Consider the following 13,643-nt stretch of genomic DNA (forward strand, 5'->3'; position numbering starts at 1 on the left):
CATCGAAGATCAAAATATTTCATTAATTAAAATGTCATTTGGCTATAACTCTGGAACCAATGAAAATAAGTACCACTTGTCGTCAAATCGTTGAAAAAAGACTGGTCCTTCGGAGCTTTCCAATCTTCAGTCCTGGTGGAGGACACCGCTGGGGTTGAAGAGGGTACTGAATTTGCCAGGGTAATTGATCTGGCGGATTGGATCATCGACCACCCAAACCACACTCCGGTATTTGGTAAAGCACCATGGATTGGGAACCTGGCTCGTTCTGGTAAATTGACGGCGGGCCAAGTCCTTGTCACAGTCATCTGCTCAAGACCTGTCCGGAGACAGCGGTGGTTCCAAAATTGACCTTGGTAATATTGATTATGCCATAATAATTAACTCAGCAGATGGGGACCGGAGGTGGCCTCCATCGTCTGCCGGTCGGTTCCTCAGGTGATGAAGGATGGGTATACAGTCGGGCGGGGGTTTTTTAAGACCATTGGGGCGATTTGGTCAACTATTGCGCTGGACAGTTAAATATTTCAGTCGACTGGTTGGGAAGAAACACTTTGTGTACCTGTTGGTGTTGATGCAGAAAGATGTCGGCAGGAAACGCCTTATAGGCTCGCCGACGACGACAGTGGTATTCAAAGCGGAAGGGAAAACTTACGGTGACCTCCTCCACTCAGTGAAAAAGCTGTGTAACAAAATGAAGTCGGGGTCCTTTCCTCGCGTAAGGGTGAGGGTGTGGACCTGCACATCCAGGTGAGGGGGGGGGCAGATAGTGGTGCTGCTAAACGGATAAGCAAAGATATTTCTGTGAAAGTCGAGGGTACACGACGGCTCTTCAAGGAGGGGTGGTAGGAGGGTCCACGTCCTTGTTAAGAATGTGAATGTACTCACCACTTAGGATGAGATCATTACAGAGTTTCTGAAAATCACGGAGCTGCCGTGTCGATCAAAGTTACGTCTATTCTACCGGCCTATAGTACGACGCAGGTGGTCACTGTGGCTGTGCCACTCATCCTTGCAGATAAATCCGTATTGGATGGGTGGCTTGTAGGATTATGAGACGTTCATTTGACGACCTTTTGTTTTCGCTGCTGGAAGCCAGACCAAAGAGCCAATGCGTGTTACCGCGCCAGATCGTAGTAGCCACTGTTTCACATGTGGTGAGGCCGATCATCTACGTAAGGACTGCCGACGAAAGGGTGGTGTCCTTCCTGTTGGTTGCATGGACATGCATCCAGTGGTAGGGGATGCGAGTGAAGATGCGACATGAAGATGCGGCGCCTGCTCGCGACTGATGGGTGTTTGCGGGGGACAACCCCGTCCAGGAGAAGTGGGAGGCACTGGCGTCCCACCATCAGTGGTTGGACAATCACTGATGCTGCAGCGCCTCTGGGGGTGGTAATGTAAGACCGTAGTCTTACATTACGATGGGGGGTCCCCATGGGGTTCCCCATTAGAGGCAGGGCATTAAAACCGGAGTCCAGGTGAGGGGACCCCTTTGGAGTCCTCTCATTAAAGGTGTGGCATGCACTGCAAGACCGAGACCCGGTTACCTGGGTGGGATCTTGTGCTGTAGAGGTAGTTTGAGGCGAAGGCACCCCCCGGAGGTGAGTTATGCTTAGATGCTTGTTCCGGCTCCGTGGGACGGGGTAAATGAAGGTAAAAAAAAAATGTAATGGTAAATTAATAACATGCAAGATAACAATCGATCGGCAAATTCATAATTAATTATTGATAACACAAGTAAAATGTTACTTAGAAGAATCTTATTACTTACTCAAGAGGATAACTTCAGATAAACTAAGAGCACTTCTGTTTACGATCCTGCTTAAATTTTCATAATAATTTAAATTGCACAAACGCCTATTTAAATCTTTTTCATGTATTTTCATATCTTATTTTTTAATTAAGCTCAGTATTTTTCTGTAAAATCTAGCTTAAAATTAAAATTAAAAAATTGTTTTTTTTTAATATATTCATCCAGCTATTGAAATAACATATCTGAGTTTGAGCTGTTATAATTGTGTTAAAAAAAAATAAATAAAAAAAATTAAAGACTTTTCAAAATGATAACTCCAATAAGAAATATGATATTTTTGTTTTAACCGCCATCATTATCAAACAACCTGAAATCTAATAAATAAAGTCTAAATCACATTATAACTTATTAAATCCATATTTTTCAGAACTATTTTGTTGATTTTAAATAGCTGGAAAAATACATTTAACAAATAAAGACCGTAAAAACCACGTTTTTAAAGATGTTTTATAACTATATATGTAGTGTAAGTTATTTTTAAAATGAATTATTATTTAATAATTCAAAATAGAACATTTTTTTAAAGTTTTTCTTCAAAATTTTTATTCTTTTGTTAGCCAGACTGCAATTTAATTTTTCTTTTTTTAATAATTTAATTATTTTCCCAAGAAACAAAACGATACTGCTCTATTAAATAGATGAATTTAGTAGGGATATGACACGCAACCTTACAAAATCTGGCAGATATAATCATCAAAATTTCTCACCTATAGAAATAAAACATACTATTTCTTTTGGCCTTCTTTGACCTTCATCAAATGAAAAAATTTTAGTTAATTTTATATCTCATTAAACATTAGACTTTTTGGAGAATAATACATTTTCACAATAGAAACTTGTAAGTGTAAGTAATCTATTTCGTAAATTTTCTGTTTTATTCTTAACTGAAGGTAATTTTTAACAGAAAAATTCATAAGATTTTAATACATAACATCAATTTTTTTTAGAATGACTAGTCGTTGACTTTGAATAGATTTTAAAGAAAGGAGGAGATCTCAACGCGATTGTAAGGTATACTAAGTTTTCAAAATGTAAAAAAAAATAAAATGCTAGTTTAATTAATGTTAATCATTTTAATTATAATAATTTTCAATCCATGTATAATTTTTTTTCAGGGGAAGACGTTAATCAATAATGCATCAGCCGGGGTATTTGTCAGTAATCAAAGCCTTGTCTTACAACAAGTGACAAGAGAATCAGCTGGTTTGTACACTTGTGTTGCAAGTAACAGGGAAGGCGATGGAGAGAGCAATCCATTATTTTTAGATATTAAATGTAAGTGTAAGATTAATGACAATAATATTTTTATAATTCGTCCCTTTCTATCTTAACTGGGAGTTTATAATACACTTGCATTACAGAGAGCTTTAATTCACGGTCAGTAATAGTCGTATAACATCTTTTTTCAGGATTCATGTATTTATTTTTATGAGCCACGCTACTTTACAAAAGAATTTCTTGAGAGCACCTTTTTCTTGATCTGGGAATAATAATATATGTAATGTAATAAAAATAATATTTTGAGTTTATTCAAATCTGTAACAAAACTTAAAATAAAATGGCACCTGATTTCAACAAACGCACTAAAAAACTGATAATACTGCGCATTTTTTTTTTTAATTTCGTTTTTTTTAACAATCACAAAATTAAGAGGAAATTCCTCACTCTTAAAAGGAATCCTTTCCTCTCAAAAAAGAATTATCATCGCTTGTTAGGTATTGTGTTTTTTTTTTTACAAAGAAAATATAATGGCACTATAAGACATAAGATTAAACGGATAGGATTACCAATAAAACTAAGAAATTATGTTAAAAACGGGTGAGGAAATTTACTACTAAGTTTGAAAAAAGAAAACGTTTTACTAAGTTTACGGGTCTCCGTAAACGACTACTAGAAAATTAATACTAAAATAAGGAGAGTACAAAAAATATAGAACGAGTTAAAAGTATGGAAACCCCCTCAACAAACCGTTCCAGATAGAATACTGTAACTTTTAGGATAAGATATAGTGTCAACTACTTACCTATTGACTAGAAATAGAAATTCAGACACTTCTTAGGGGGTGGTGGTCCAGGGATTAAATATTTTAAATGGTAATACCCTTTCTGTGATTCATTATTTTAAAGGTCTCTTAAGACGAAATAAACGGTATAAATAAAAACTTCGTGCGGTGTCTATGCCCAAAATGGCGGCGAGATTAAGTTTGGATTTTGAAAAAATTACATAGATAAATTAACGAACTGTTATCCAAATAAATAAATTTATAAAAATTTGATTAAATGGATATTATCGAATAAATTTATTTTTAAAAGATATTTATTAAAAATTTATCAAGCAATGCTTGCTTATAATAAAAAAAATTACGTTTAAAAAAATGTTTATTAAGCATAACGTTTATTTACTTGCATTTCATTTTAATAAATATTCAAAATATTCTCCTTTTATAGTTTGAAAGTTTGCCAATCGGTTGTGAAAAGGATGATACTGCATTATTCAATGATTCTCTAGGGACATTTTGTGCTGATTCTCGAATTCTATTTTGTAAATCATTGATATCTTGGCACTTATTATGATAAAAAATACTTTTTAAGTAGTAATTCTCGCTGGCCGTTTTACTTGATCTCTTCAGCCAATAAATTTTCCAGAAAAAATGTATTTAAAATTTCACGTACCTGAAGAACGTAATAATTTGGGGCACGGTCTTGTTAAAACCAAATGTTTTGGAAGTCGGGTCCAACAATATTTTGAATTTTCGGAATGATATGATCGAGAATCAAAGACTTATGTTTCACTGCGTTTAAATTTCCATCAATAAATATAGAATCAATCGTCCACCAACAATATCCGCCCGTGCATTTACTTTGATTGGATACTGTGTATGTGCTTCATGATACCAGTGTAGATTATGTTCAGTCCAGTATCAACAATTACGGCGATTTACATTGCTATTTAAAAAGAAAATGTGGCATCACAAAAAACTGTTGTTTAATAAATTAGAATCTGCATAAGTATTGCTCACCATAATTTCACAAAACTCGTCATCGATCGTTGTCATCTTCATCAAGTTCTTGCAGTGGACAAATTTGTTCAAATTGCTGAACTTTGGCTAATTTTATGTTTTTGTGCTGCTGTTCGAGTCGAGGAATGAGGGTTCTCAATAAATTCTTGCATAATCTCTAACTATTTGTAGCAGATTTAGACCTCCCTGGTTTCCCCCTATCATTTATTAATGATCACGTTTGTCAAATTTTGATGGTTTTTGACACTGTACCTTTTAAAATGGGTGAAAATTATTAAATGTTGCATTGAACAATTTATAAACTTCATTATACGATCTTATTCTACCACCAAAGCCCCTCATCAAACTAAAAGTCTGACTCACTCCTGTTCATTGAGTGACATTTTGATAGCAATGTTAGCAGATAGCACAGAAGAAAATTAATTCAATAAAAAAATAATTACAAAAATGATAAAAAAGATGTAAATAACATAAGTGGCTTACAAATGTGGTATAGGAAGACAAAATCAATTAGCCGACCGCTCACAATAAATTCTCATAAAAAAACTAACAGTGTAGTAATGAAACACTCTAATGGAATATTACACAACAATGATGTAAGGTTCAATTTTGCAACAATAGTAAGTGACCACCTATGTATGATCAGCTGATCAGTATGATTAGGTAACAATATATCTATTTACTCGTTAAATTGAAATAAAAACAATTTTTTTGTTAAAAAATAAAAATTTGTTAATTTTTAAAATTAAAATTTAACTTTTGAAATCAATATTAATTAAATTTTTATTTAATTTTATTATTTGAACTCACTAGAGTAATTTTCAAAATCTGAACTTTATTCCATCGCCATTTCGGGTAGAAACATCGTACCAACTTTTTATTTATACCATTTTTCTTGTCTTAGTTACCTTTAAAATTATTATCGCATAATGTGTGTTACTATTTAAAATATTTAAGTTACAATCCCTGGGCCACCCCGCAAGAAGGGATTTCATCATATGTTGCCCAATTTTCAACCGATTTGCTTGAAAGTATTATTTTTAAAATCAGCAAACTATGTTTCATAAACATAAAACAAACAAAAAATATTTCGCTAATAAAAAACGCGGTAGAAATGCGCAAAAAAATTCTGCAATTAAATTATCGTAACTTTTGTACTGTTTCAATTTTTTTTTGTTACAGGCATAAAAAATATCCAATCGTAACGGTTTTTTTTGTTGTTGTCAGAATCTGTTAAATCTCTTTAATATACTGTAATTTTTTTTTAATTTTTTTCACAAGAGGGTAGCATAAGACTATGAAGGGAGGCAATCAGATACCAACATATTTTCGCGGAGAGCTAATCAACTGCGGATCATTGTGATGGAAAAAGGTTTTAAAATATCTAACAGAAATGAGAAAAAATGTTTTAGAAAAATTTTAGGTACAATTTTCATTTTTTAACTTACAAAGAATTTCTAACAAAATTCAACTCTAATCAAGATTAGAAAGTTAACATTCAAAAATAAGTACTAAGAAGAGATATGTAAAATATACATTTTGATTTCTGAGATACAGTTTGAAAGGTAAACGTCAAGTTAGATAGGATACTGGACTCCGCGTATACACTAAAATGTAATCCCACTAATTGTATACGAGAGAAATTACGCATAGCAAGTTTTTTTTTTTTTTTTTTTTTATTAAAAATTTAATAAAATACCTTATGAAGAGATTAAAATGTAAATACCCTGCGTGAAAATTATTTAATTATTTTATCGACTTTCAATAGACCATGATGTAAGAATAATTATTTCAATTGGGAATATACCAACCATTCATCATTAACATTTACAGTTCATCAGGGTTAAACTGAAATTTGTTAAACAGTTATTATTAGCTACGAATAAACAGCCTTGAAATATACCGAATGTATTATACTCGTATAATTTCCAACAAAATGATTTATTTGCCCATTTAATCTAACAGTATTATCAGTAAAATTAACGCGTTTCGTCAATTAAAATGCATAACCGTTAATTTAAATACTTACTCAAATAAAATAAATGTATTTATATTTTTTTAATTATACTGAAAAGCATTTAATTAAATAGAAATACAAAATTATAATCCAACTGTCTTGCAATTTGAAAATAACAATCAATTAATTCAATGCATCTATTACAGTTTCGGTTCTGCATTGTAATAAGTTGTAGTTAGTAGCCGTTAGCTCGGACAAAATTTTCAGACATCAGTATTATTTAAAATTATCGTAAAGTAAATGTTACGATAATAAAATGTTTATTCATGTTTTTATATGAATAAATTACATAATTCAGTTTAATTAAATTTAACTTATATATATATATGTATGTATATATATATATATATATATATATATATATACATACATATATATATATATATACATATATATATATATGTACACACAAGACATATTTTACTTAAAACTATTATATTTATTAATCTCTTGTGTTAACCAATCAAATAAACAGACAGACTTAAATACACTATGTTTCACTTAGAGTTCTTCCTCAGGTGACAATACACACATTATACTAAATTCTCTTACATACTCTACATGTAAGTACTCTACTCTCTTAGAGAGTAGAGTTCCATATTCTACTCTCTATTTTGTTAGATGTGTGTATGAATGTGTATTGGTCACCTGAGTAAGTTTAGAGAATTCTAAGGGAAACGTAGTGAATTTAATTTATAAGTTTGTATAGTTGATTGGTTAACCCATAGGATTAATAAAGATAATATTTTTAAGTAAAACATGTCTTGTTATTATAATTAATTCTATTCAATCAAGAGGAAAATAAATTTAAATAAATTACATTTAAGTTAATATATATTATATATATATATATATATATATAATTATAAGAAATAAAATAAAGTTATAAATTACGACCACAAAGATAATAAAATAATGATAAATAGTATGACAATCCTTTTAGTGTTCTAAAACACCTAAACAGGAAAAACAATCCCTTTTTATCGAAATTGAACATCTATAGTGTATTTTGATGAAATGTAGAACTGATTTAGAAAACATTGTCTGGATTCTGGACAACAAAAATTCCTGATCAACAGGATTTAAATTTATATCCTGTTATGAGACAATGTAATCTCAATACGTATACAAAAACACAGATAAATAAATTTAAACCATATATGAAGTGGCAAAATATGATGGCCAAGATAAGCTCATGTAAATAAAATTAATTTTATGTATTTTTAAAATTAAGAAGTATTAATCTTTCAACCTCGATTTACAAATAAAACAGCAAATTGAAAACAAGAAGAAATTAAAATAGTTAAACTCCAACATGTAACAGATTAAACAAAAGATAATCATTACAATGCGGTACGAAACGAATAAATTACAGTTTTAATATAGCTTGTAAAGAAAATATTATGAAGATGCAAAAGATAACTCCAAAACATATTACTTACATTTAGAATAAATCGTTTACAATTCTGAAATTTATCAAGTATCACACACAAAATAATTACATAACATCTAGTACGTAAGAAGTTAACAATTAAGGAGTAAAAAAATCTTCAACTGAAAAATTTGAAAATTCTTAAATTTTAGAATCTCATAAAATGAATACTGAAATTCAAAATTTACTTTATAAGATCTAATTTTTACTTTGCTATTATCAGTGATAATCTCTCACAAGATGGTCGGTCAATTTATTAATTTAAAACTTTTGTAAACTAAATAGTTTAAATTTTCAAATAAATTTTTATATTTCTTGATTTATTAAATGACATTTATATTTATTTCCATTAAAATTTTTTTATGACTATTTTTACTAATTTATAAATATCGTTTTAGTTTTTTTTCATTTAGAAGAATGCTCTATAAAATACAAATACGTAGTAATAAATTGTTCGTTATTAAATGTTAAATTACTTCCGAACAAATGAAAGTTTCTTCTAAAGGTCTACTAAAGAAAATGATCAGGTAGTTCGTCACTTGAGCAACCTGTAGGGAACATCTGTTTAAACGATTAGAAAACTCCTTAATTTTGCAATCGAATTTAAATTACAACTAGTTTATCTAATATACATGTAATATTTAATGTTACCATTGTGTGTTTTAGTTCGTCGATTTATAAATTGTTAGTTTGCTACAACATATTGTGTAATATTTTTGTTATTTAGTTAGCAAAACAAAGTAACCTTCATTTCAAAAGGTATGGGCAATTATATACGAATATTGGTCGATATATGTTGTTAGTTTTTACAAAACTAAGATGTGTTATTGATTTTTTCTTTATTTCATGCAACCCATTTATACAGAAATACAAGAAATTTATATTAGTATTACACAATATTGAATCAAACCTTGCAAAACACATTTTTTTATGTATGTATTTTTTCCTTGCAAGGAAAAAATACATACATAAAAAAATTTTACCAAAACATCGACATTTTAGGCACGACCACCAAAAAAGATCTCAAAACCTTTGAATAATATGAGACTTACAAATGCATTTAATTTCAAAAAAACAATTAAACATAATATGAAGATTGAATATATTATTCGATTACGAATTTAGAGACATTTTAATGAAAGGCTTAATGGAGAAAAATTTCCTTTAACTGGAACAAAAAAATCGTTTATAATTTAACAATTTTAATGGTTATAATATTCGACATTTTATTGTATGGATATATATAATGTTATACGTGCACTTATGAAATTCTTTTTTTCCCTACTCCCTGGGTCGGACATTCAATTAAGTAAAGCTCAGTCCGGGGAGTGTCCTATTAACTTTAAGGGGCATCTCCACCTACCGCCAGTAAGTTCGGTATGGTAAGTCAGCCCCCCGGTTGGATCAATTAACTCGTGCCTGCCTAAAATCTATAGAGAGGGGTAACCGGGCCCGACTATGTTGTTCCCGGTACCCCACCCGGCAGCAGGGACTCGGTCTTCTTTTTTTATCCCAAGCCTAAAGACCCCAGGAGTACCCAGCCGTTCATCGGTACCAACACACCTGAGAATGCTAGCCCTCCCGGCTGGAATTTAATAAAATAAATGGAATTTTAAAAAAATTATTATATTCCTCATTATCTACTGACTGTAATCAAACAAAATTCTACATGTTAGGAAGTAGAGCTCTTCTTATTAGATAAATCTGGCAAGAAGTCTTTCCTTAATACTTATTTAAAATTAAAACAGATTTAACTTATTACTCTGCAATAAAATTTTATAATTGAAAACTAATATTTTTCTGTTTACAAACACAACCTTGAAAAAATATTTCTGAGTTTTTTTTAGAAATTTGAGCAAAGTGAATTTTTACTCAATATTTATCAATCATTTTGATTTCCTTTTTATAATGATACTTATGTTAATTCTAGTCTGAAATTGTTTTTTTTTTCTATTCAATAAGACTTTTTTTACAGTAATCGGATTTGCTTTAATGATATGATTTAAAATTAATTCTCCCAGTTGGAATATTGAATGTAGGAATATGCACAGTACTGAAGTTCAAAGGAAGAATACAAAAATCGTGCATCTTCAATGTGAACTGTTCACATTATAAAAAGTCAATTTATTTATAATAAATAATTATAAAAAATTGCAAATCGTAATTCTCAATTACTTTATCCGTTTAATAGAAATAAATTGTTTTAACAAATTGCATTTGATTATATTTGTATTAATTTATTAAAAGTAATTAAAATTTATCGATTAATGATTTTTTTCTTAATTTGTGTCTCCGTACCTTTGCAGCGATCGTCAAAACAAATTTTATCATTATTATTATTATTATTATTATTATAAATCAACAACGAAAAATTATATTAAATTTTAAAATTCTCTCAGTTCTAGAGATAAAATACTCTATCTGTATAACTCTAAAATTGAAAAAAAAATGTTTATTGATTGGTTATACTAAAGTGTTATGAAGAAGTAGAGATCTCTGCGAAAGTACTCAATGAAAAACAAAAAAAAAAGTATGTGATAAAATTTTAAATGATTTTTTTTTAGAAAACAGTATGAAAATTATAAAATTATTTAAATAATAAACTGGTACTATTTGTTAGTGTTTATTCACATTTCAATAAAATATTATACCATTGGGCAATTAGGCTAAGGGTAAATCTTTTAATATAAATATAATACATTAAACCTTAAAGACAAAACCCATTTATGTTTTAAAATAATGGTTGACAATTATTTGTTTCTGCATTACAGATGCACCACTGTGTCATGACAGTCAACCTAGAGTGATCGGTGCAGCTAAAGGTGAAGTCACAAGAATTCCTTGTGAAGTAGAAGCCAATCCAAACGACGTAGAATTTATTTGGAAAGTGAATAGTACTATAGGAGATTTATCGGAATTGCCGACAGCTCAATACACAACTGAGAAAGCTCGAAGTGTTGCGGCTTACACACCTGTGACTGAACAAGATTTTGGAACGTTACTATGCTGGGCATCAAACAATCAAGGGCAACAGCGCGATCCCTGCATTTTTCAGTTGACACCAGCAGGTAATTTCATTCTAAAAATATTATAAAAAGGTAGTTATATTAATTGGAATGTCAGTTTTTTAAAGTGCGCGTACTCATACATGTAATGTATAAAGGAAGTAAATTTTATTTATATTTTTAAAAAAAATAATAAATGCGAATAATTTGAGCTTGGTTCAAATTAGAAAAATTTATTTCTACAACTTTAAAATTGTCAAATTTCTTTATTAATTCATTATAATGAATAGTTCCTTGTGAAAAACGTTATCGATTCAAAAGAAAAGAAGAGATAAACTTATTTTTTCGGTTACCGGAAGCAATTCAATTAGTTTAATTAATAATTAAATTATTGACGCATAATTTAGGAAGTTAATTTTTGAAATTTAAACAGCAATTTATGTTTTTAATCGAGTCATACAAAAATATATGCTATTATAATTGAAAATTAAATCTGTACTATTATATAAAGAGGAAGAGAGTTTTTTTTTGTTCGGGATAAACAAAAAAACTACCCGATTAGCGAACATTATCTTTAATGTTCGTTAAATTATCGTTAGCGAATATTAAAGATAAAACTTTAATATGCTCTCTTTCTATCGTCTCCATTTCTAATGAAAATTATGTATTACATATAGTTTGGTGTCAGAAAGAGCAAGAAAAATTTGGAGAAAATAGAGTTCGTTAAATTAATATTAAAAGACAGGTGTAAGATAAATATTCTGATCACATAGAGTACTGAAAGTCCGAAAAGATATCTATATCTACCAGGGTGTTCCATATAAAATGCAACCCATCAATCACTCATCCATGAAATTTCAAAAGTCAAGCTTACTCCCCTACTCGTTACTGAAATGGACTCGTCCAACATCTGAACATCGCGGCGACACAGTAGAACACTACCGATAGTAACAACAATGCAATTATAACGTTCAGTGTATTGCTAGAGACAAGATGGTGTTTTCGCTAGATGAACGTGTTTTCATTGTTGAGTCGTACTTCAGTACGAAATCAGTGGTTGCAGTGCAAGATTTGTTTCGCCATAAGTACTCAGATAAACCAGCTCCTAACAAAACATCAGTATTAAGGTTAGTTGCAAAATTTAGAGACTGGTTCTGTTAATAACAAGGAACATAAAAGATCTGCGTCAGTGTTGAATACAGATACAGTCACTGAAATCAAAGACTGATTACTCGCCTCGCCAAATAAATCGATCAGACGTTTGTCTGCTGAAATTAATTTGTCTAAATGAACTGTTCATCGGGCTACCAAACAATTACAATTACGACCTTATCGCATTCAAACGGTTCATCAACTTCTTGAGCCCGAAAAAGAAAAACGGCTACAATATTGTCAATGGTTCCGTCGATTTCTGCGGGAGCGAATTAATGTAATGGATTCGTTATTTTTTACAGATGAAGCACGGTTTCATTTGGATGGCTACGTAAACAGCCAAAGCAGTAGAATTTGGAGTGCTGAAAATCCTCAAGTTTATCACGAAAAACAATTACACCCGCAGAAGTTGGGCGTGTGGTGCGCGATATCGCGGAAGAAAATAATCGGTCCTATTTTTTTCGAGTACACCATTAATGCAGAACGATATCAGGATATTTTATTTCAGTTCATCGCACTCTTGGAAGAGGAAGACAGACACTGCTGGCTACAACATGACGGCGCGACATCGCACTACGCAGGTTCAACTTCTGATTTCGTTGAGGAATTCTTTGGTAATCGTGATATCGGTCGAGGCTTGTGGTCACCAAGATCTCCAGATTTGACTGCGGCGGATTTTTTTCTATGGAGTTACCTCAAAGAAAACGCCTACAGCAACAAACCACGAACACTTGAACGATTGAAAGTCAATACAGAACAAGCTGTATTAAATATCCAGCTACAAACTTTGAAAAAAGTTGCAAGAAACGCTGTAAAAAGAATTGAAGCTTGTATTCAAGAAGATGGCGGCCAGGCGGCCACTTCCAACATTTACTCCAAATGTAAGGTAATAGATAGTAATAATAAAAATTACACTTACCTTTTTATTATTTCAATACCTACCAATATAAGGTTGGGTTGTGTTTTATATGGGACACCCTATAATATAATATAAGAGAAGGAGGGGTATTTTTTGTACGGGATAAACGAAAAACTATCCGTTCTATCGCCACTGATTTTTACTCTTATTTCTTTGCATAACTGAGAAGGTGTTATATCTCATCTATATAATAAATAAATATATTAGTAGTAGTAATGAAGGTTTGCAGATTGCAGCTAAAACTTTAATGAATTGAATTAATGAATAGTGAACTGTGAGTGTC

General features: G+C 30.8%; 1 protein-coding gene across 2 annotated transcripts in view; it reads left to right on the top strand.

The window, feature by feature from the left end:
- The window catches only part of LOC142324518 (nephrin-like), a 964,738-nt gene that overhangs the window by 872,616 nt on the left and 78,479 nt on the right, over window positions 1-13,643 (top strand). For both annotated transcript variants that reach the window (XM_075365347.1, XM_075365348.1), the window contains exons 9-10: window positions 2,932-3,091; window positions 11,056-11,352. In XM_075365347.1, the coding sequence (XP_075221462.1) occupies window positions 2,932-3,091; window positions 11,056-11,352 (457 nt within the window). The remainder of the gene's footprint in view (window positions 1-2,931; window positions 3,092-11,055; window positions 11,353-13,643) is intronic.

The sequence above is a fragment of the Lycorma delicatula genome, chromosome 5, assembly GCF_047948215.1.
Source record: "Lycorma delicatula isolate Av1 chromosome 5, ASM4794821v1, whole genome shotgun sequence".
Classification (NCBI taxonomy): Eukaryota; Metazoa; Arthropoda; class Insecta; order Hemiptera; family Fulgoridae; genus Lycorma; species Lycorma delicatula.